Raw genomic sequence first — 20,752 nt, forward strand, 5'->3', positions numbered from 1 at the left:
AATGACCTCACCCATAGTAATTGCAAGTGACATGTTAAGGGCAAAGAAAAGTGGTTACAATAGTTTATTGTAACCAGGTTGGTTAAAAGAGAAAGGGAGAGAGTTCTTGAGCAAGAGTACACTACACCTCCCCACATTATATTTTTAAATCATTATTTTTCTTTCTTTAAAAATTTAGGGAGAAAGAATGCTACCTGGTTCTACACTTAGCGTGGCGACCATAGCTAGACACAGAACTGCCTTGGGGCACCTGGAATGATTGCCTTGCTCCCATGTAAAGGTGGATTTTCTAGGCGCCCCAAGGCGGTTCTGTGTCTAGGCATAGTCGCTAAGCAAGCCGCACGTTCGGGTAGAGTTTTATTCCCCAAAAATTTAATATAATAATTACATGTGCGGAGGTGCAGGCAAGATCCGACTCCTCTCCAGGGAGCCCAATGCCTAGGGAGTGCCCAAGGGGGCATCCAACGCCTGGGTTGTGTTGTACACATCCCGATGCATGCCAACCGTTGGATGCCCCCAGGCACTCCCTTGGCATTGGGCTCCCTAGGAAGGAGCTTGATGCGTGCAAGCATGATAGAGCTCGTCCAGGGAGCCTAGCGCCCAGGGAGTGCCCAACGGTTGGACTATTGAACTCGGGTTTTTTGGCCTTTTGCTTCAATATTTTCTCTTTCGAAAAAAGCTCGTTGGGTCTAAGATGTACCTGCAAGGATCCGGCTCCTCTCCAAGGAGCCCATTGCCCAGGGAGTGCCCGGGAGCATCCAACGACTGGACTGTGCCGCACAAATCCTGATGCGTGCCAATCAGCCATTGAGATGTGTGTGGCGAGTTCAGATCTGCTACCACATGGGGATGGGTGGGGACAGATCTGAACCCTCCATGGGTGTCCGGAACGGATCTATCCCCATCCGTCCCCATGTGGATAGCTGATCCGGATTCAAAAATCCCCACACAAAAAAAAGGGAAAAAAGGGTCCAACCTTTCTTCATCTCCTTTCCCAGTCATCTATATTATCTTCTCTGGAGTCTGGACCTTTTATCAAATCATACTCTCTGAAAATTATTAAAAAAAAGTTTTTTAAGAAAAGAGAAAAGCTGCCCAAAAACCAAGGGGGGAGAAGAATGACAACTCCCCTAAAGCTTTTGCTGCCAGTGAATACGACCTTCTGTTCTTCAGATTTCCCTCCAAAAGCTTCAAAAATCTTCTCCGACAACCCTAATTTCTCATCCGCAAACTTTGAGCCCTTCAAGTTTTCTCCCATTTCTTCCTCTTCTTCGTTCACTAGATGGGTCGGAGTGAAGATATACCCGCAAAACTCCAGAACCTCGAATATGGTATAATTTTTCTCTCATGTGTCCTATTTTGGTTTAACTTAATTTCAGTTCAGATAATGCTGAACTTCTCTTGTTTCCCATCGTATCTGTTGGATAATGCAATTGCGGAGGTGGGTTGGGATCAGAATGCTTTTCGGAAGTGGGGTTTTGTTTGTTGTAGTTTCAAGATTTGAACTTGGGATATTGTTCCTGTTAGTTCTCTTTACTTCTTCGTTTCTGACGTTATATTCTTTCGTTGAACCGTGGGTTGTTTCTTCGATTAGATATATCTGAAATTTTCTTTACTTTGGGATTTGCAATCCCCATCTGCAGTCTGAATTGTGCTTTTGTTTTTACATTTATGATGAAGGCTTGTCTGTCCTATTTCCTTCCACAAGTTTGCTTGGATCAATTGTGTTTAGTTATGGATAATTGACCTCTTGATTGAATTGTTTTAATTTCTTAAGATATCTTGCCATTTTTTTCTGATTAGCATTGTTAGGTTGATTATGAAGACAACCCTATTTAAGTTTATTTATTTCAACCTAAGTACTATTCATCCAAGGGCATGAGAACATAATTTTAGGCTACAAAATTTGATGATAGGACTCTGCCATCCATGCCTGACATGTGTAGATTCTGGCACTAACACGGTGGACATGCCTAGTTCTGGTGTGCCACTACTCGAGTGCTGAAACTCTACTAATACTACCCATTCACCTTTAAAGAGAAATATAAATCATTTTGGCTTCTTTTTGTAATCCATCTAAATAATTTTATACCACACTGAACTATAATTAAGAGAATAATGATCATTTAGTGACCAACTGACATACATATATGTGAATAATTTGTCCTTTCGGAAACAGAATTTTTTGTATCAGTATATACGAAATAAAGTTGGCTAAAAGGCCGTAACACGGTGAAGGGCTGCTTTTGCGGGGTCTACCATCCTGGGAACAGTTGATTGTACCTTAGCCTTAAGCATTTTTTTGATGAATTGGCTGCCGTTAGATTTGATCCCACATCCTCATTTCGAGCCCTGAGCTTTTATCATCGACTAAGTGATGATGCCTATATATGACGTGGAACAAATATAGAAATATTTAAACATAAAGATCCTACATTGATGAGCCCTTGAATCCATTTGTGGGGCTTAAACTAAATGGGGAAAAAAATATCTTGTTTGTGTAGGATTTCAGCATATGCACCAATATCAATGTAATGTAGATATTAGTTAATTTCTACACTAAGAGGAGAGAATTCTTGGAGGTGTATAAGTGTATTAACCTATTTTTTTCTTGTTTGAGCTGGCCTTTATACTCCTAATTATAAATTTGTCCAGTTTGTTGATGCATTTTATGTAACTGAACCCTATATGACCTGTCCTAATTTGGTGATACATTAGTTCATTGAACATCCTAGCTTAGCTGTTGGGGACTCTCTTCTCGCTAGATTTAGGTGGTCATATTCCAACTGATTGGCATTTTGAACATTCAGTAATGTTACTCATGCTTGTGGATAGGGTTTTTAATTCGTGTTTTGTGATGCTTGGATTGGATCTTGTTTGCACCCACCTCCCCTCCCCACCCCCAAAAAAAGAAAAAAAAAAAGAATTAGTTCAGGCAGATTTTCTGGGGCCTAGGCAGCTGGCACCTTAGTGGTATTGAACTCTGTTACGTGCAAATATTTAGGGAAGTTAGTTTAATTTATTTAATGAGTAATTAGTGTATTTAGATAAATAGGGTGGTTTAGTTATCTATTAATTTGTGGAGTTAAATGAGATAGTATTAGTAGTGTTGTACGTGAGTTGAAGGGGTTATAAGTGTTTGTAACTGTTTTAAATCCTATTAAATAGGAAAGAGATGGAATGGAAAGTAGACTTTGAATGTTATTGGTTCCTATGTTTTTTCTCTGAGAAAGGAGGTCCGGCTTCCTCAGTAAAGCCAAGGCGTCATGGCTTTGCCCGTAAGGCCAACCTATCATATTATCCGTAGTTATCTTTTCTTCCCCTATTTTATCCATTCTCCCTCCTTTCCTATTTTCTCTCGTCTCTCTTGCCAAGCACGTAAAACAATTGGTATTCAGAGCCTTGCTTGAAGACTTCCGCAAAAAGTTGATTGATGGTGAGCAACATGTTGAAGGCGATCCAGTGGCGCTTGGTGATGATACCAGACTGGCGAAAGCAACAAAGGAGGATCTTGATGTGAGGATTTGATTTCCAACGGGTGATCTTGAAGACAAGACCAAACTCAAGGAGGATGGAATGTTACGTGCAAGTATTTAGGAAAGTTAGTTTAATTTTTTTAATGATTAGTTAGTGTATTTATATAAATAGGGTGGTGTAGTAATCTATTAATTTGTGGAGTTAAATGAGATAGTGTCAGTAAAAAAAAGAGATAGTGTCAGTAGGGGAATTTCGAAAATCAGCTGTTTGGGATGACTGGTGCGTCTTTTCCAAAATCCCTTAATAAGTTGTTCTCAGTTCCCTGATTTGAATTGTGGGAACCCTTGAGTTCAAATACGGCTCCCTAACCTAATAAGGAGTTAGGGGAAGGTTGAGCATCTCAAGAATCGATAGGTGGAGGGCCTCTTTTGTTGGTCAAGAGGCATCACTACCTTATTAGCAGGTTTGAATGAGCTAGCTTTATTTGGTTTCTGAGTATCCTTAGTTACCTTTTCTTCCCCTATTTTATCTATTCTCCCTCCTTCTTTCCTATTTTCTCTCATCTCTCCTGCCAAGCACTTAACAAATGCCTTGGCTCTTAATCATAAATAAGCAAATACCCTCCTATTTGAATCCAATAAAAACAATTACAAAATAAATTCCAAAAGGATAAAAAGTCAACCCCCCAATTCAAGAACAAAAACTGAATTTTTTCGGCGGTAGGTGAAATTTTCAAATTTTCTAATGTTGGGGTTTTTCTCAAATTAAAAAAGTTCCATAAACCATAATATGGTTAAACATTGCTAAAAATTAAAAGAGCAATAAAATATTCATTTGTTTTGATATTTAAAAAAATATTTTCACTCATACCGTTTTTGACAGCATTCGCTACACGAAATAAGGTTTGACCGGAACATAACTCCTTCAATAAAAATGAGATTTAAGCAACCTTGGATTTGTTGGAAAGCTGGTTTTGTGCTCTACCTAATACAAGAAGTCTCATGTAAAAATTAAAGCATTTGACCAGTCAAACTTCTTGGAGAACAAGAACATTGCTCTAAGTCGAGAGCAGTTTAATTACTTATAGATAAGATCATATTTTCTAAGAACAGTATAAACCAAATGTGAGACTAGGTATAACCTGACAATGACCAATTCCTAGAACAATATAAACCAACTGTAATGTTTGATTGTTTCAAACTTCCAATAGCTTGCTTCTTCAGTTCTGCTGTCTTCTAGTTCTATGTTGATATTTGATGACTTGATGTGGCATAATGTTGTAAGGTATATATTGTAACATACTAAATAATGTTAGAAAAGAGAGGAACTAAAAAATAACACTTGAGCGCCTTGGTCGCCTAAGCACTTAGGCACCCCCCCACCACCTTGGGTCACCTTGCCGCCTTGACAACCATGAATTATAGGTCCCACATGCATGAGTTGCATCTGGTTTATTGTTATGGATCCTTTTTTGATACTTATAAATTTTTTACTATATTAGTTATGTAAATTTAAAAGAAAAATTCTTGTATGACCTTTGATTATGTATTACAATCAATTTTTGTTCTCGCTTGTTCTCACTGATGATTTACTAGCAGGGCTGAGTTGTTTTGTTCATTGTAGTGGTTTTGTGGGTATTCAAGAGAAGATCAAGATATGGGTAGCTGGAGGAGTGAAGGGGAAAACATGGTAAACATGTTTGAGTCTGATGAAGAGACAGCTACGCAAGTTCCTACCCAAGTTCAATCTCTTGTTGAAGGCTCAGGTTCATTGCTTATGTCAGAGATCAAGCCTACTACTGATGTTGACTATCTTCAGGTACATTCTCTTTGGGTCCAAAGTCGTTAATCCTAAAATGAATTCCATGTTTCAAAATCTAAACTTGACTAGGGTATGGGTTTTTTTTTTAAAATTTTTTGGTATTTCATTTTTCATGGATGAGGGAATCGTAATTAGCAAAATTAATCATTTTGTGAGGTTTTCTTTTTATTTTTTCGGATTATGTTCACATTATGATGAAGGGACGAAGCCTAGCCCCTACTGTCATATACGTAATGACATTAGCAGGATATGTCCCACAGAGGATGTCTATTTTGTGCCGACTTTGCTGAAACAAATGTCATTATCGCTTGGCGTTCAGGAAATTTGCCAACCCAGAAAAAGAGGATGGAAACCTTGTTTGTCCTTTCCAATTTTCCATTATATTGAGATTCTGAAATACTATTCATAGTCACTTTTTTCTTTTTCTTTTTAATTATGATTTTTTTACTCTCCTCTAATTTTTGCAGGAGCTACTGGCCATTCAACAACAGGGGCCAAGAGCAATTGGCTTCTTTGGGACGCGGAATATGGGTTTTATGCACCAAGAACTTATTGAGATCCTCAGTTATGCAATGGTTATAACTGTATGATTCTGTAACTTAAGAAGTCTTAAATCATATATGTATCAAATAAGAAATCCTATTTATCCCTCAGGAGAACTTGGGTACATAAACAGAAATATAAAAATATTCTGGTTTTTTGACAAAACTTTTTGAATTATTTATCTGCTATGAGAATAATTTTGAATTATTTAAAATAAAACAAATTTGTATAGCCAAGTCTTTAAGTCTTCTTTTTATAAGAGTTAGAGTTGCCAAGTTTGACATATCATATCCATCCTGGATATGGGCACCCACTCCGCTATGCATACAATGTAACTAATAAGTGAATATTGTTAAGGTACATGATCTACTGATTGTTGGATGATTGATGTTACCAAGCATTCAATAAACTTGATTATGTGGAAAAAACTGTGTGGTTGTGATAGTCATCTTTTTTGGCCTTCAGAAAACACATAGCCCAATTTGTGTTCCTACACATCTCCTTTGTGCAAATTCTGAAGGGAGAAAGGTGCAGTGCTTAACCATTAATGGAGTTAAAATTTGGAATCAAAACCCATTAAGAGTGACTATTAACTTGGCTCCACATCCATTTGGATAAGCTTCTCTCTTTGTGACACACATTTTTGAGCCATCTGGCATGTTAGGTAGGGCCCAAAGTTTGTGGGCAGGTATTCGATGGACCCCAAGGTCCTTGTCTCACGTGTCAAGTTTCAACCAAAAAGGAACAAGTTAAGTGGCAAGATAATTTTTTGAAAATCCAGGGCTACCAAGAGGGTGCATGACTACAGAAGGATGCATGCAATACATGAGCGGCTATATGATAGAATTTGGCTGAACTTTGACAAATGACCAATCAAGACATTACCTTAACTATCCAACGATCAGAATTCCACAACATCCTGCGACATGGTAGAACTAGGTGGAATATCTAGACAAGCTTCTCTACACTGGACCAATGTAAAAAACATTATACAACTTTATGAACTGGAAAATGCTTTAGTCGGCACCTTGTGTGTACTTGCTTACCTGTGGAATAGTATCTTAGATTTTCAAGTTAAGGTCTCAAGATTTCTAAAACCTGGATTTATTTTACAGAAAAATCATATTTATACATCAGGAGCGTCTGGGACAAATGCAGCTGTCATTAGAGGTGCCTTAAGAGCTGAGAAACCAGAACTACTTACTGTAATATTGCCTCAAAGTCTGAAAATGCAACCTCCAGAAAGTCAGGAATTATTGTCTAAGGTAATTTCCCATTTTTGTTCTTGTGCTCTTTACAAGCTTGCGTGGATTGCTGTTGCATATCTCATGCTTCATATTTGCATGGATTGCAAGAGTTCTAACATTTTCTCATTGGAAACCCCTGGAACTGCTAGATGCGTAAAAAATAGCTTTTGGGCTGTTTTCTTTAGACTGCTACAAATTTTTATGACATTGGATTTTCAAAATCTGCTGAGTGGCATATAATTTGGCTGAGAGGATTAAGTTTCCCTTCTGAGTTAATAAAAAATCAACTGCCTGCATCCTCCCCCCTCTGAAAAAAGGGCTGGCTGAATGATTCCTTGAGTGAATCTTACTAGTTCAATTCAGAAATCAGAGACTTAATGTGAGATTCAAGGCCCAAGAACTGCATTTTTCTCATATGTGCTCCAGCCTCCAAGCCTCCAACTATTCATTGTTCATGGATTGGGAATACTACATCCTTTGAAGAACTGCCATTAATAAGATAGCTCTTCCAAAAAAAACAAAAACAAAAGAGAACACCGAAAAAAAAAGAAAAAGGAAGAACTTGACTACGTGAATCCTGTTTCCTCACTCCACATTATTTGAGGCCATATATTCAATTAGAGGAGATTGGCTATTTCCCTCACCATTGGATTTGAATCAGATTAAGGAAGCTATTCAGAAACAGATGGAACTCTTTCTACTTCAGGAACAAACATAAATAAAATGAACACACTTAAGAGGAATCATTGATAAATGTCTCTGATTTAAATCATTCAAAATATCTTTTTTGATATTGAAATCTAACGGATCAATCTATATTGATTGACTGCCTCCATTATGTTGTTGCTAGCAAATACCACTCTTTTTGGTTTTGGACCTTCCAAATCATTACTGCAGGAGATCCGAGCCAATTTTTTTTTTTTTATCTTTCGATAAAAAGATTCATTCTCCATAAAAAATAGGAGTTAGAATCAATAAAGATTTCTTTTTCGATTCATCCCTGTCGTTGAATACCTCATTCAAGAATTTTTTTGGATCCAATCCGTAGGAATCAATAGAAAAGGCAAATCCCTTATGATACACAAGATCCAGCTCGATTATTGATAGAGTTTCTAGGAGCTTATTTATGGATGTCAAAATTTCTCTGTTTTGCATAACGTTGGTGGTGTTTGAAAGGTCATTGACATATCCAACGAGACTAAGATAGTGTGATTCTGAATTGACCACTTTACTGATTAGGTGTCAGTCAATGATGGATTTTTTATTTAAGAAGTCTAGCTGTATTAGAAGTTTTATTTCTAGTCTATTTTTATTAGTAGTTTTATTTAATTATGGAAAGGATTGGCACTCATGGGAGTTGCTATATTGTAGTTAGGTTCATATTAGGGTCCAAGTCTAATCTCGTTTTTGTGAAGGGTAGTCTATATATAGCGGCTTTAATCAAACCTTATTTTTGTTGAGTTAATGAAAAAATAAGCCTTAGGTTATTGCTATCGGTTTGGAGTAAGAATCCTGGGTGATTTCTCCTTATTACTGATAACTGAGGTAGTGGCCAGGGGATATTGCTGGTTTGGTTTCCTACTGGCTCTTTATTTTTCTACTGCTCTCTTTCATAATTCTGTTTTTTCCTTTTTTTTCTTCATTACTTCTTGTTAGTAACTTCAAATCTTATGCTCAGACTAGAAATTTAGTCTTAGAGCGGGTTCTTAGTAACTTAGTCATTTTTCTGTAAGAAGCAACTTGTGTTGGGTGATGCAGATTCATCACCAAATAGGGCTTATTTCTTTAGAAATAAGTCTAGGGTTGGGATATATATATGTTGGGCCTTTCATCCCAAGGGTTTTCTATGTAATAGGCCACTTTTATGAGCCTAAACTAGGGGTATATAGGTTGCATACGGGATTAGCCCAATACTTAGTTTATTTTTATGTTTTTTAATTGAACTGGTTCAAATTGGTTGCATCCAATTGGTTCAATTTAAGTGATCATGTGACTTGGTTAAGTGGTCATGTGATGTAGTTGGGTTGGATTAGGACTCTAAGTCCAGCCATGTTTTGAGTCTATTTCCTTTAGTATTCTAGTTTCCTAGTCAGTTTAAGTTACCTAATAGGTTAGGGATAGGGTTAGACCATTCTTTTTTAGTGTCTAAGTCTATTTTTGAGTCTTCTATATAAGTTTGTAAGGGAGGCCAACATTAGATACGAATTTGATTAATAAAAATTAGCTTTATGCTTGCTGCCATTGCTGCTGCTCTTTGTGAGTGTATATCCTTGTGGATTTCAAGGTGGTAAAGGGTAGGTGGACTCCTGCGACTCCTTGCATTGTGGAGATCGGGAGGCTTTTTCAAATCATCAAGCTGCTGCCATTGTCCTGCAATACAGTGAGTTTGAACCTGTTTTCTTATTTTAAACCTTCTTCTATCATCCTTCATCTTCCCTTAGACCTAATCCACAGTCCCCTCCATCCATCAAACCCTAATTCTCCATTAAACCTGCAACTCCTACCCCAACTAGGACTCACTTATAGTTCCAGATTTAGCCCTCACCTTCGAACCCTACTTCCAGCTCACAGTCCCCACATCATCCCCTCACTTGACCTCAACCCTAGCCTATAGTATCCACTCTAACCCCTCCATCCCCTCACTCCATTAAACCCTAAAAACCTGCAACCCGATTCTGCCCAACTGCAGAATTTTAAAACCTCTCCAAAACCTAACTTCTCTATATTATTAAGACCTCCTAAACCTGCATGTTAAAACCCTATAAACCCCAATATCATTAACCAACCCTAACCCTAAATTTTGCCCTAATTAACCAAATCTGTCCCATTCGGCCAACCCTATTACATAACCCTATTACCCTGGTTCCTAGTGGCACTTTTCCTACCTAGGACTACATTATTGGGTCAACTGGAGCCCAAGCTTGGCCTGCCCTTTGTTATTTTTTTGGGGGGAGGGGGGGGTTCTTGGGCTTGTAATTTCATCCCAGAGCTGGCCTAGGGTTGAAAGATCCAAACCGGAGGTTGGGCCAGGCTGGGTTAAATTTTAGTCCTTGGGTGGAGCCTTGCCCAGCCTGAGCCTGGTTTACATGCAAGCATACTGTGCTTATCATAATTGTCAAGGCATCACCTAGTCGTTTAGGCGCCTGATGCGTTCCACTAACTAAAGAACCTGCCAACCGATGAGGCTGAAAAACTTCAAAGGCTGGCATATACTTGCTTTACTTGTGGCTAAAATATCGTAGGAAATCAAAGGTCAGATGGTGAGTAACGACGGTGGACAGAAATAGAAACTCAAGGAAAACAGCACATAGTAAGTTTCTAAAACAAGGATAACTCCCAAGTTTCTGTTCTGATGAATCTGCAATCCTAGATAAGTGTAGTCCCAATAAGGGGGAACAACATATAAAAATTTGGGCTTGAACCAACAGCTGTATTGGCTGGAATCTTTAATGGAAGTCTGAGATCATAAGTGGACAGAAATTACTATTGCAGGGACTGAGACTGAGAAATAGAGCTGGCAGAATATGGAGTGTGTAATAACTGAACTAAGTCAATTGGAATGGAAGTAATAATCGTAGAATCTCACCCACAAAATTAGAGTTCCAGAATACCTAGGTAGTCACCCACCGACCTGCGCATACCTTGTATAGCTTGCTGAAACTGAGAATAAATGGAAGGGAAGAAAGGGGATATGACCAGGGCTTCACCACTACCCAACCAAGGCTTCACGGCCTTGGGTTTGCTACTGAATCACCACAGTAGCTTGCATCTCATGGGAGAACACACAATGTTTAATGCCCAAATCGTGGGGCATGATTTATCCTACTTGTGTTTATAAATTTTGAAGCATGAGTACATATTTAGTAACTCTCTTTATGTAAGAGAGTTTTTTTTGGGTAGCAATGTAGGAGAGACTTGACTGACAGGAAGCTGAATAATAAGTAACTCTTGTGGAAAAGAAATCTACTAACTACTACATAAAAATAAAGAACCAAAATAATAACTCCTAGAAGCTATTGACTAACCACTAATTAGCTAATATAAAAATAGAAACTGGCCACAAAATGGAAGCTAAACTTATCAACATCTTCTAGAAGATTTTTTAGCAAATTGGCCCCACCAAGTAATAACCAAAACTTGTCCAAAGCTGTCCATGCAGTCAGCTAGTTCTAGTTTGAACTAGAACCAGTTTCGTGGGACACTTCGCCCTTATCCCTGTGCAATGCTGCTTAAGACCTGCATCAACTCTTCCTGGCTTAAAGAAACTTGTCTTTGAGTTTTGTTAAGTTGATGAATCAATTGCATATGGTGAATGTCCAATTTCAGCCCATACAAGTACACTGGCAGATTGCAGTAGCTAGGGATGAAGTCCTCAAGACATGGTCCTTTGTCCTCGAAGAACTTGGGTGGAATCACGAATTTGATTTGCTCCACCTCAAAATCAATCTCTGCTGTGAAGGGAATTTTCGTAAGTCCTGTGGAACTTTTGTGTCAACCTCCACCTTGACCACTATAGTAGAGCTAAGTTCCTTGTTCCTTTAGTTTCTGTTGAAGTACTGTTCATGTGACACTGCTCACGTGAACAGTGATTTGGTTGATATGTGTATCTTCTATTTTCCTAGTCCTAGTTGGAATCCTAGTTTCTAATTATGTCAAGTCCTAATTCTACTGTGAGTTGTTAGTCTTAGTTTCAGTTTGAATTGTTAGTTCTAGTTCTTTTCCTATTGTAACTAGGAATCCTATCATGATTAGGAAGTCCTAATTTGATTAGGAGTTCCCCTTTCTATTGTAATTTGAGATTATAAATACAAGCATTATGAGGGAGACTGATAAGTTGAACAGTTGTCTCCTCTTCCCCATCTTCTTCTCTTTCTCTCTTCTTCCTCCATTCTCGGTTTTGGTTTTCTTCATCTATATTCTCTAACATGGTATCAGAGCTAGGTTACCAGTGACTGATTCTCTACAAGATTGCTATTTTGAGAGTCAATTTTAAATTCTGGTTTGAAGAAGGAAACCCTAGTTCATAGAGGAAGAAGAGGAACTAGGGTTTCATATACTGGTTTCGATGACAGCTGAAATAGTGTCTGAAGACCATACCTGAAGTTGGGTGTGCATCTATTACTGAATCTGGCTGCTATTAATTTCTGCTGAAGAACTAATGTTGTGCTCCATCGATATGTATATGTTGCTCTATTCCTCTACTATTTAGCTATTGCAAGTTACGATTTATTTCCTTCTATGGATTGCTGCTATTTGCTGATCTGCTGTCATTACTCGATTTGCTGCTAAATCAGCAATTTTACTGTGCTCTGTTTGTGGCAGTAATAGTCGATCAACAGAATCGAGTTGATCCTGTTAGTTGCATCTTCTTTTTTCCCGCGGCTTGGGGTACCATTACCTCTCTTGGAGGCGACCCAGTATACTGAGTTTTAGGTTGAAACTCAAAGGGAGTTGTGAGATATGTCCTTGAAATCAGACTTGAAACCATAACTACCGCTTTATCTGGTTTCAAGAATTTTTTGTTCAACCTTACCTTTGTTATTCAACTTTTTGTTGCTTGCATTCAAGATGGCATTGTGTTGCGATTCTCCACCCAAAATTTCAGGGTGATTGGCGGTCGAATGGAGAAGGTCTCTCGATATACGCTGGTTCCAGTTCTCTGCCTTCTCCTGTCTATCAAGAGGTAGGAGATGACTCCCCCTTACATGTCTTTATCTAATTTCTGTGATTCCATATATGCCCCTCCTTTTATCCTTAATTCAAACATATCCCTTAGTTATTGTCCCTTCCTAGTTTGTCCCCTTACAATAATTTTAATTGCCATCATATCCCATTGCCTCTTTAACTACCAAATTGACCCCTTGCAAATTCTGGTTTATTACCAGAGTGCCCTTTGGCTTGGATTGTATTTAAAAGTGGATTTCCACCAACTTACAGCCATGCCATCCTTTTTTTTCAACATCGTTATCTTTCAATAATTCTAATTCCCTTCATAGCCCATACCTTTGGTATTTATCCATAACACCTTTGGAAACTTCTAGTAAATTACAATTTTGCCATTCCTTCCTTTTTTCATACCCATAGCACCTTTGGAGAATTCTGAAAGTTTATACTTTTGCACTATCTCTGACATAATCTCCGTTATTTGTCCATGTGTACTACTACACGTGAGGGGGGGATTATGTACAATACACCTGCAAACATTGCAGAACGCAAAACTTGCAGGAACATTGGTGCAAAACATAGAAGATCAGTTTTCTCCACCATTGCCATTGGGTATCCTTCGTTATTGGGTTGAGTTTGCCGTAAGGGGGAGATTGAAGTATTGAAGAGTATTGAAGATATTTGGTTGTTGCCTATTTGAGGACTTTCAGTTGGGTTGATATAGTGTTTTTCTGCTGCCTAATTCAGCTCGTTTCCGCTATTTGTTGCTCTAGTTATTTAACTTCAAAATTTTATGTCATTATGACAATCTGAGATTCATCACTAGTTAGCTATTGAAGATCGTTAAAAGTTGCCTTTTTTTGGAAGAAATTCTAGTCCTGGTTTGCTGATCATGTCTGTCCAGGTTTTGAAGATCAATTATTTCAAGTTCTTGAAGGTTTGTTTGGGAGCTACATTCATCTGTCAAACTGGATTCTGCTGCAACTTAGTTTCTTCTCATTTTGTTCAAGTTGGGCATTGATACCTTGTATGCGCCAACTTGAGGGGGAGTGTTTGCATTATTATGGAGTTCTTTTTTTTTTCCTTTTAGTTCAAGCTGGATCTTTTTTCTTTACTTATTTGTATAATCCAGCTTGAGGGGGAGTGTTGAAGTACTGTTCATGTAACATTGTTCACATGAACAGTGATTTGGTTGATGTTGGCAGAATTGTGGGCTAGAAAAGAGAGAATGAGAGAATAATTGCTTGTATTAATTGATAGGTAAGCCCCTCTATTAATAGAGGGGAAAGTTACAAGAGACTAAAATAGGCGATGTGGGACTAAAACCCACATAGCCGACTTACACTTAATAACATAAAAACTACCCCAAAAGGACCAGAATACCCCCACGGTATTCTGGAGTACATATTCCAACACTCCCCCTCAAACTGGATTATACAAAGAATTAAAGAAAGAAAATCCAGCTTGAACTAAAGAAAAAAGAACTCCATAATAATGCTAACACTCCCCCTCAAGTTGGCGCATACAATGTACTAATGCCCAACTTGAACAAAACGGGAAAAAATAAGTTGTAGCAGAATCCAGCTTCAAGACGAATGCAGCTCCCAAATAAATCTTCAAGAACTTGAAAAAATAGATCTTCAAAACTTGGGCAGACTTGATCAGCAAACCGGGACCGGAATGTCTTCCAAAAAAGGCAGCTTTTACCAATCTTTTATTGCTGTCCAGTGATGAATCTTTGAATGATAATCTTGAAGATAAGTGACTAGGGTAGCGAGCAGATGAATCAAGCAGTAGAATAGATCAAGTAGCGGTAAAAATCAACCCAATTGTAGAACCTCATATAGGCAGGCAATCACCAAACATCTTCAATACTTTAATACCAATCTCCCCCTTACGGCAAACTCACCCCAATAACAAAGTAGATACCCATTGGCAATGGTGAAAACTCTGATCTTCTATGGTTTGCACTAAGTGTTCCTGCAAGTTCTGCTTTCTGCAATGGCTGTAGTATATTGTACATAATCCCCCCCTCACGTGTAGTACACTTGGACATAATAGAGATGATGTAAGTGATAGGGCAAAAACATAATATTCCAGAATCTTCCAAAAGGTGCCAAGGGTAATGGAAAGGGAAGAAATGGCAATTTAGAGAATACCATAAACTTCCAAGGTGGTTATGGGTATATGCCAAAGGTATGGTTTGGGAGGTGGTGAAGTGAAAAGAAGCAGTGGGATAATGAACCATGGACAAAGCAACACAGTAATTTACAATCTTCTTTCAATCGATCAAACTAATTCCAAAATACCAATCTCCAATGATCAGATTTGAATTAAAAAAAACAGGTCTAATTTGTAGAAGGAGAAGGTACCATTCTGTAAAAACTTGATCGACTTTCACACAAGGAAGTACTAGTGTGCAAAATTCCAAACTATAAACTCCCACATGCTAAATAGAATTGACGAAGATATTTGGACAGCAATGGATGTAAGAGCTTCAACAAAAAACTTGGATCAGATCTGAATTTATGAACAATGCTAGGATCAAGCTCTCAAAGGGAGCTGGATATGAACCAGAAAGGCTTCACATAACTGAATAGGTTCGTAGTTGCAACCAATAACCTTTGAACACACTATTGTAATCCCAAACAAGCTGATCTCTAGGGTAGTAGATACGAGTCTTCAATAATGAAAGAAATTCGATCTCCAATAGTAGGATACTCAGTCTCAATAATAGGGCAGCAGTAGTCCACATAAAAGCAGCAGTAAAATGTCAACCAGTCATGCTTACAAAAGCCAATCAATAAAACCAACAATAGATGTAGTAAAGCTCAATAGAACCAGCAAATATAAGATAAAGAACCCGAAAGATCCATAGGTAGTTGAAGCAGCCGGCCACATAGGAACAAGTAAAAAAAATAGGTTGATAATTGGAGAAACCGAGCCATAAGAATGAACCTGAATTTTTGCCAAAAAGAACTGATGAATGTTGCTGAAATATGGGTTGAATATTCCTCTGATGGTTATAAAACTCTCCTAAAAAAATCAGCAAGAGTGGACTGCCTTAACCCTTAGATCGATTATAGTCAGGGTTTTGTAAAAAAACCCTGAAAGTGAAGATCGATTGTAGGGAAGGGGGCTTCAACAAAAGTGATGATGACTTGTCAAAGGTGATGTCTTCTGGTAATAGATGCTGACCACAACTGCGGGAATGGATCTCCAATTCAAATAACCAATCTCCTTGGTGATTGAGAGTTGATATTCAAGTGGGAGAAACACCAAAAATTGCAGGAAAAATAGGGCAGCAGCTATCTTGTGTAATATAACTTCTTCAAGCCATGAATAGTTGAAGTAGAATGTCCCTCTTGATGGTAGAAACACCTCCAAAAAACTCCAACAGCAGCAGTCAACCCTAACCCTAAAATCGATGTGTCTGGGTTTTGTAAAACCCCTAAAAGGAGGATCGATTGGGGTTAGGGGTCTTCAAACACTTGGAAAGAGGCTAAGACTGAGGTCGAGAGGTCCTTGTAGTTGGAGTAATCATCCCTCAAAATATCAGCAAAAACTGAAACCTGTAACCCTAATGTCGATTTGAGTCAGGGTTTTAATAGGTACCAAAAAATAGCAGGTTGAGAAGGTTTTGTCGGAAAACCAAATCCAACCATCAGAAAGTGTCCAAACTTAGGTCGATTAAGGCTTGTAGTAGTAGGGAATCACCCCTAAAAAATCAGTTGCATCCATAGTTATCAAGGCGGCAAGGCGACCACGGCGTTTGAGAGCCTTCCTAAGCGCCTTGGCGATAGGGTGGCCGCAAGGCGTCGCCTTGGCGAACAAGGCGTTCTAGTGTTCTTTTTTTTATATAACCATTTTATTTGGCACAAATAGCATATTAAAAATTATATAATTCTACTTCTTTGCCAAATAAATATTAAAGAGTCAAACCAATGCAAGATATTCATCCAAAAAAACAAATTAACAAACTAAGTTCATCATATTATCATAGCAATATAGCATATAAATATGAAAGTATGAAATAACATTATAAATTATTAAATATAAAGCATAAAGGGTTGGTAAATTATTATACTTACCTCTATGATGCCAAAATGAGTGCTTAGGCAGTAGGCCCTAAGGTCATCTACTATATTTCTACTCATGTGACCCTGTCAATCAATACTCAATAAAAGAAAACATAAAATAACCTAAAATAGTAAAATGCCAAAATTAAGTAATCATTAAAGCTTAAACATTCAAATACTTAAAGTGAAGAAAAGTCTAAAAAAAACCATCCAAATTCCAATACAAATTGTTTAACAAGTACTTCACTACTTCAAATTTTACTCCCAATTAAGTATATTCAAATCATCTTCTTCCTCCTGTTCATTGCCCACAACATTACTTTGTATGCCAAAATCATCCTCAACATCTTCATCATCACGCACATCCTCTTGCTCTAACTCCAACCCGAACTCCAGTTCGTCATCTGAAGACTCCTCACAGACCCTATTGCGCCGTGAATAAGAGGCTAATGCTGGAGCCGCTCCACTGGTTGATGGTCCAGACCTCCTTGCTCTATTGGTGCCATGAAACGATGAAGATGCTCCAGAAACTGTTGATATAGTTCTCCAAGTGAGATCATCCCGAGAATGAACTAATTCATCATCTGATACGCCAGTCATCCACTCACTACTCCAATCTAGATCATCAAGCACCAGTGGATTAGAATTTCTGGATTGTTCCCTTTTCTCTTGGAACCTTACTTGAAGACGGCGATTAAACTGGATGTAGACAGGATCATTTAAACGTTGATGCTCTAACCTATTCCTCTTCTTGGTGTGAATCTGAAGAACAATTAACAATATACAAATATCACTTTTATTCCTTAAATCATTCTTTCATAAAACTACAAAAAAAACAAAAAATTAAAATTAAAATTAACTTAGTACTAAAGTACTCAGTTACTCACAAACTCAAATATGCTTCAATTGCGCTCACAACCAAAGGATGAGCAACAAAGGCCAAGTAAGCGCCTTGCAAGCTTTGTAAGCTCAGGTGTAGAGCTTCCATGTTTTTCCCACCAAACGACTATAAATATATATATAAGAAAAAATATAGATTAAATTAAAATCAACATGCAAAATACAAAGTACAAACAAGTGAAACAACTAAACAATATAAATTAAAAAGAAAATTACTTACTAGGATTCAACTTGTCCCTTTGTCTAATTGCCATCTCCTTTGCAAAACTTCCATTACTTCCAGTATAAGCAACAGATTGTGCACTGATCTTGTCTTGCAAGGTTGTATCAGGCACCATCCTTGAAAGAATATCATTAAAGGCATCATTTGCTTTATGCATCAAGGAGTTGACTATAGATTCATCTGATTCCTTCTCAATTGCACTAAAGTACTTGCTTGGATTGAGGAGAAATACAGCCAAATATATTGGTCGCTCCATCTGACTTGTCCAACGCCTATCAATAATTTTTATGATCTTCTTCCATTTTCTTTCTATGCCCTTAAAATTTGATTTTATGTTCTTCTTTGCCTCTTCCATTGCAATATATACTTCAGGCAATGCAGGCCTCTCATCTCCATCTACTATCCTCAATACTTGAATAAGAGGCAATGATGCTCTCAAGCAATCTTGCACACCATTCCAGAAAGGTGTGGAAAGAATTATTTCAACAATTTGCTTCCCTGCCTCTGTATGTGACAACTTAGAATTGTCCCAGTGATCAGAAAGAAATAATTTCCTCAAATTATCCTTATGTTTCAATAAGCTCTGAAGTGTTAAAAATGAAGATGCAAATCTGGTTGCTCCAGCCCTCACTAAGTCTGCTTCTCTTGTACGTACCCTCATAGCTTCAAGAAGGCGAGTATGCCTATAGATGAAGCTTGTAATTTTTCTCCCCTTCAATATCACAGACTTATATGTTTTTATATTGCCTATCTCCTCCATCATAAGGTCTAGGCAATGAGCTCACATGGAGTCCAATACAACTTCTTTCTTTTCTCCATTAATAACCTTCCAGCAGCAACATAATTGGAAGCATTATCAGTGACCACTTGAACCACATTCTCCTCTCCAATCTCCTCAACCTTACTATCAAGGAGCTCAAATAACATTTTCGCATCTTGTATTTGACTTGATGCATCCACAGACCCCCAAAAAGAATGTCCCCTCTGTACTGTTGACAAGAAAATTAATTAAGTGCCTTCCTTTCTTGTCTGTCCACCCATCAGACATGAGAGTGCACTCTTTCTTCCAAGAGATTGTGTGTGTTTTTTTTTTATTTCATCAATTTTCTCCTTCTCAGACTTCAATAGAGGAACCTTATAATCATGAAATGAAGGGGGCTTGAAACCTAGCCCATACCGTCTAATTGCCTCAACCAACTCCTCAAAGCTCCTTAGCCTCAAGGCATTGAATGGAACACCGCTTTCATAAGCCCACCTTGCAAAGTAAGAACGAAGTTTATCTCTTTCCTCCTCTGATCTCATACGGTTCTCCATTGTAGTTTGTTGGGGACCTTTACCGTGCCTTTCTGCAACAACCTCTTCAGGAGTCCGCCTCTTGACATGAGCATCCATGGGACCCCTTACTTGTTGTTTGACTATGGTCCGAATGACAACTTTTTCTTTTTTTTGAAGTTGTTCCAGAGCTTGGAATAAGGCTTGAGCGGCTTGAGCCCCCCCCCCCCCCCAAATCTGACTCTACATGCCCTTCTTCAGCCCCTTGGCCCCCTCTTCAGGTAAATCTTCACTACCAACATCCAAATCATCCAAATTTTCCATCCTCCTCTTCTTGTTTTTCAAGATTGCTTCTCTCATCTCTGTAGCAATTGCTGCAGTTGTCTTTGTGCACTTGGCTACATCTCCATAGCCACCAACCAAGTGTTGCTTCAATCTTTTTATTCCTCCCTTGGTATCCACCCCACAAAGGATACACTTGACACAATTCTTGTCTTCTAAATTAGGCCAGTATCCATACTTCCACCCAGGATCATTAGACTTAGCCTTCCTTTTTGGATCCTTGCTTGGATCAATCCCTGATCCCGCTGTACTTATATTTTTAGCCCCACTACTACCATCAACATTGGCCATGTATAAAGAGCTGATGTCTAGTTGTCTACAATGATAGAAAATAGAAAAAAAATTAAAAATATAGAACTAATACTCTAATAGAAGACTAGAAGTACTACAACAGCACAAACATTGGCACCTTTTTTATGCAAAAGGTTTAATTAAGAAATATGAATCTTATGACATCCGAAAGCATGGTTGGAGAAGGGGAGAAAAATTACAGCTGACTTGTATATTTATGAACAAAATATCTGTTCCTTTCATGTTTGTATTAGCATTAGAACTTTTATCCAAACTATTTGCACATGCATCCTGAAAATTAATTGCATAAATGACCAAGAGATGCCCCAAGAACCCATTTTCTTTATTTCATTCAATCATCCACAGTGTGAGGAAATTAAAGAGGATATTGCCAATAGAATTAGGAAGGGCCGAAGGGATGGATGAAGCAAAAAGGTGCTTCTGGTGATTGAAGGAATAAATATACAAGTCAGGTGTAGGAGCACCTTATCTTTTCAAAGAAAAATTATGGGCAACGAAACAGCAGATTCAGAACAGATATGGGCAACGAAACAGCAGATTCAACACCTTATCTTTAATCATTAACAAAATAGACCAGAAGAAAGGGAGTACGAAGAACTGAAATCAAAAGAGAAGAACTGAAATAAAAAATAAAAAAAAATCAAAACACTTACTGACTTACAACGGTGCTGGCCAGAATTTGTTGCCGGAGTAAAGGAAGACAGCTGGTTTCCGCTGCAAAAGGAAGAAATAGAAAGATGTGGTTAGAAGAAAAGGGTTTGGACTTTGGATATTAGAAGAAGAAGAAAAAAAAAGAATGCATAAGTGCACAAAATTACAATACGTACCGGTGGAGGCAGGGAATGTCGCCGGAAACCGGTGGGGGTGGAGAT

General features: G+C 38.1%; 1 protein-coding gene across 1 annotated transcript in view; it reads left to right on the forward strand.

Annotated features, from left to right (window-relative positions):
• Positions 1-1,052: 1,052 nt before the first annotated feature.
• The window catches only part of LOC122647492, a 34,173-nt gene continuing 14,473 nt past the window's right edge, over positions 1,053-20,752 (forward strand). Inside the window, exons 1-4 of the mRNA XM_043840880.1 lie at positions 1,053-1,331; positions 5,101-5,295; positions 5,766-5,882; positions 6,957-7,106. Of these exons, the coding sequence (XP_043696815.1) occupies positions 1,119-1,331; positions 5,101-5,295; positions 5,766-5,882; positions 6,957-7,106 (675 nt within the window). The 5' untranslated portion in view covers positions 1,053-1,118. The remainder of the gene's footprint in view (positions 1,332-5,100; positions 5,296-5,765; positions 5,883-6,956; positions 7,107-20,752) is intronic.

Source organism: Telopea speciosissima, unplaced genomic scaffold (genome assembly GCF_018873765.1).
Source record: "Telopea speciosissima isolate NSW1024214 ecotype Mountain lineage unplaced genomic scaffold, Tspe_v1 Tspe_v1.0065, whole genome shotgun sequence".
NCBI lineage: Eukaryota > Viridiplantae > Streptophyta > Magnoliopsida > Proteales > Proteaceae > Telopea > Telopea speciosissima.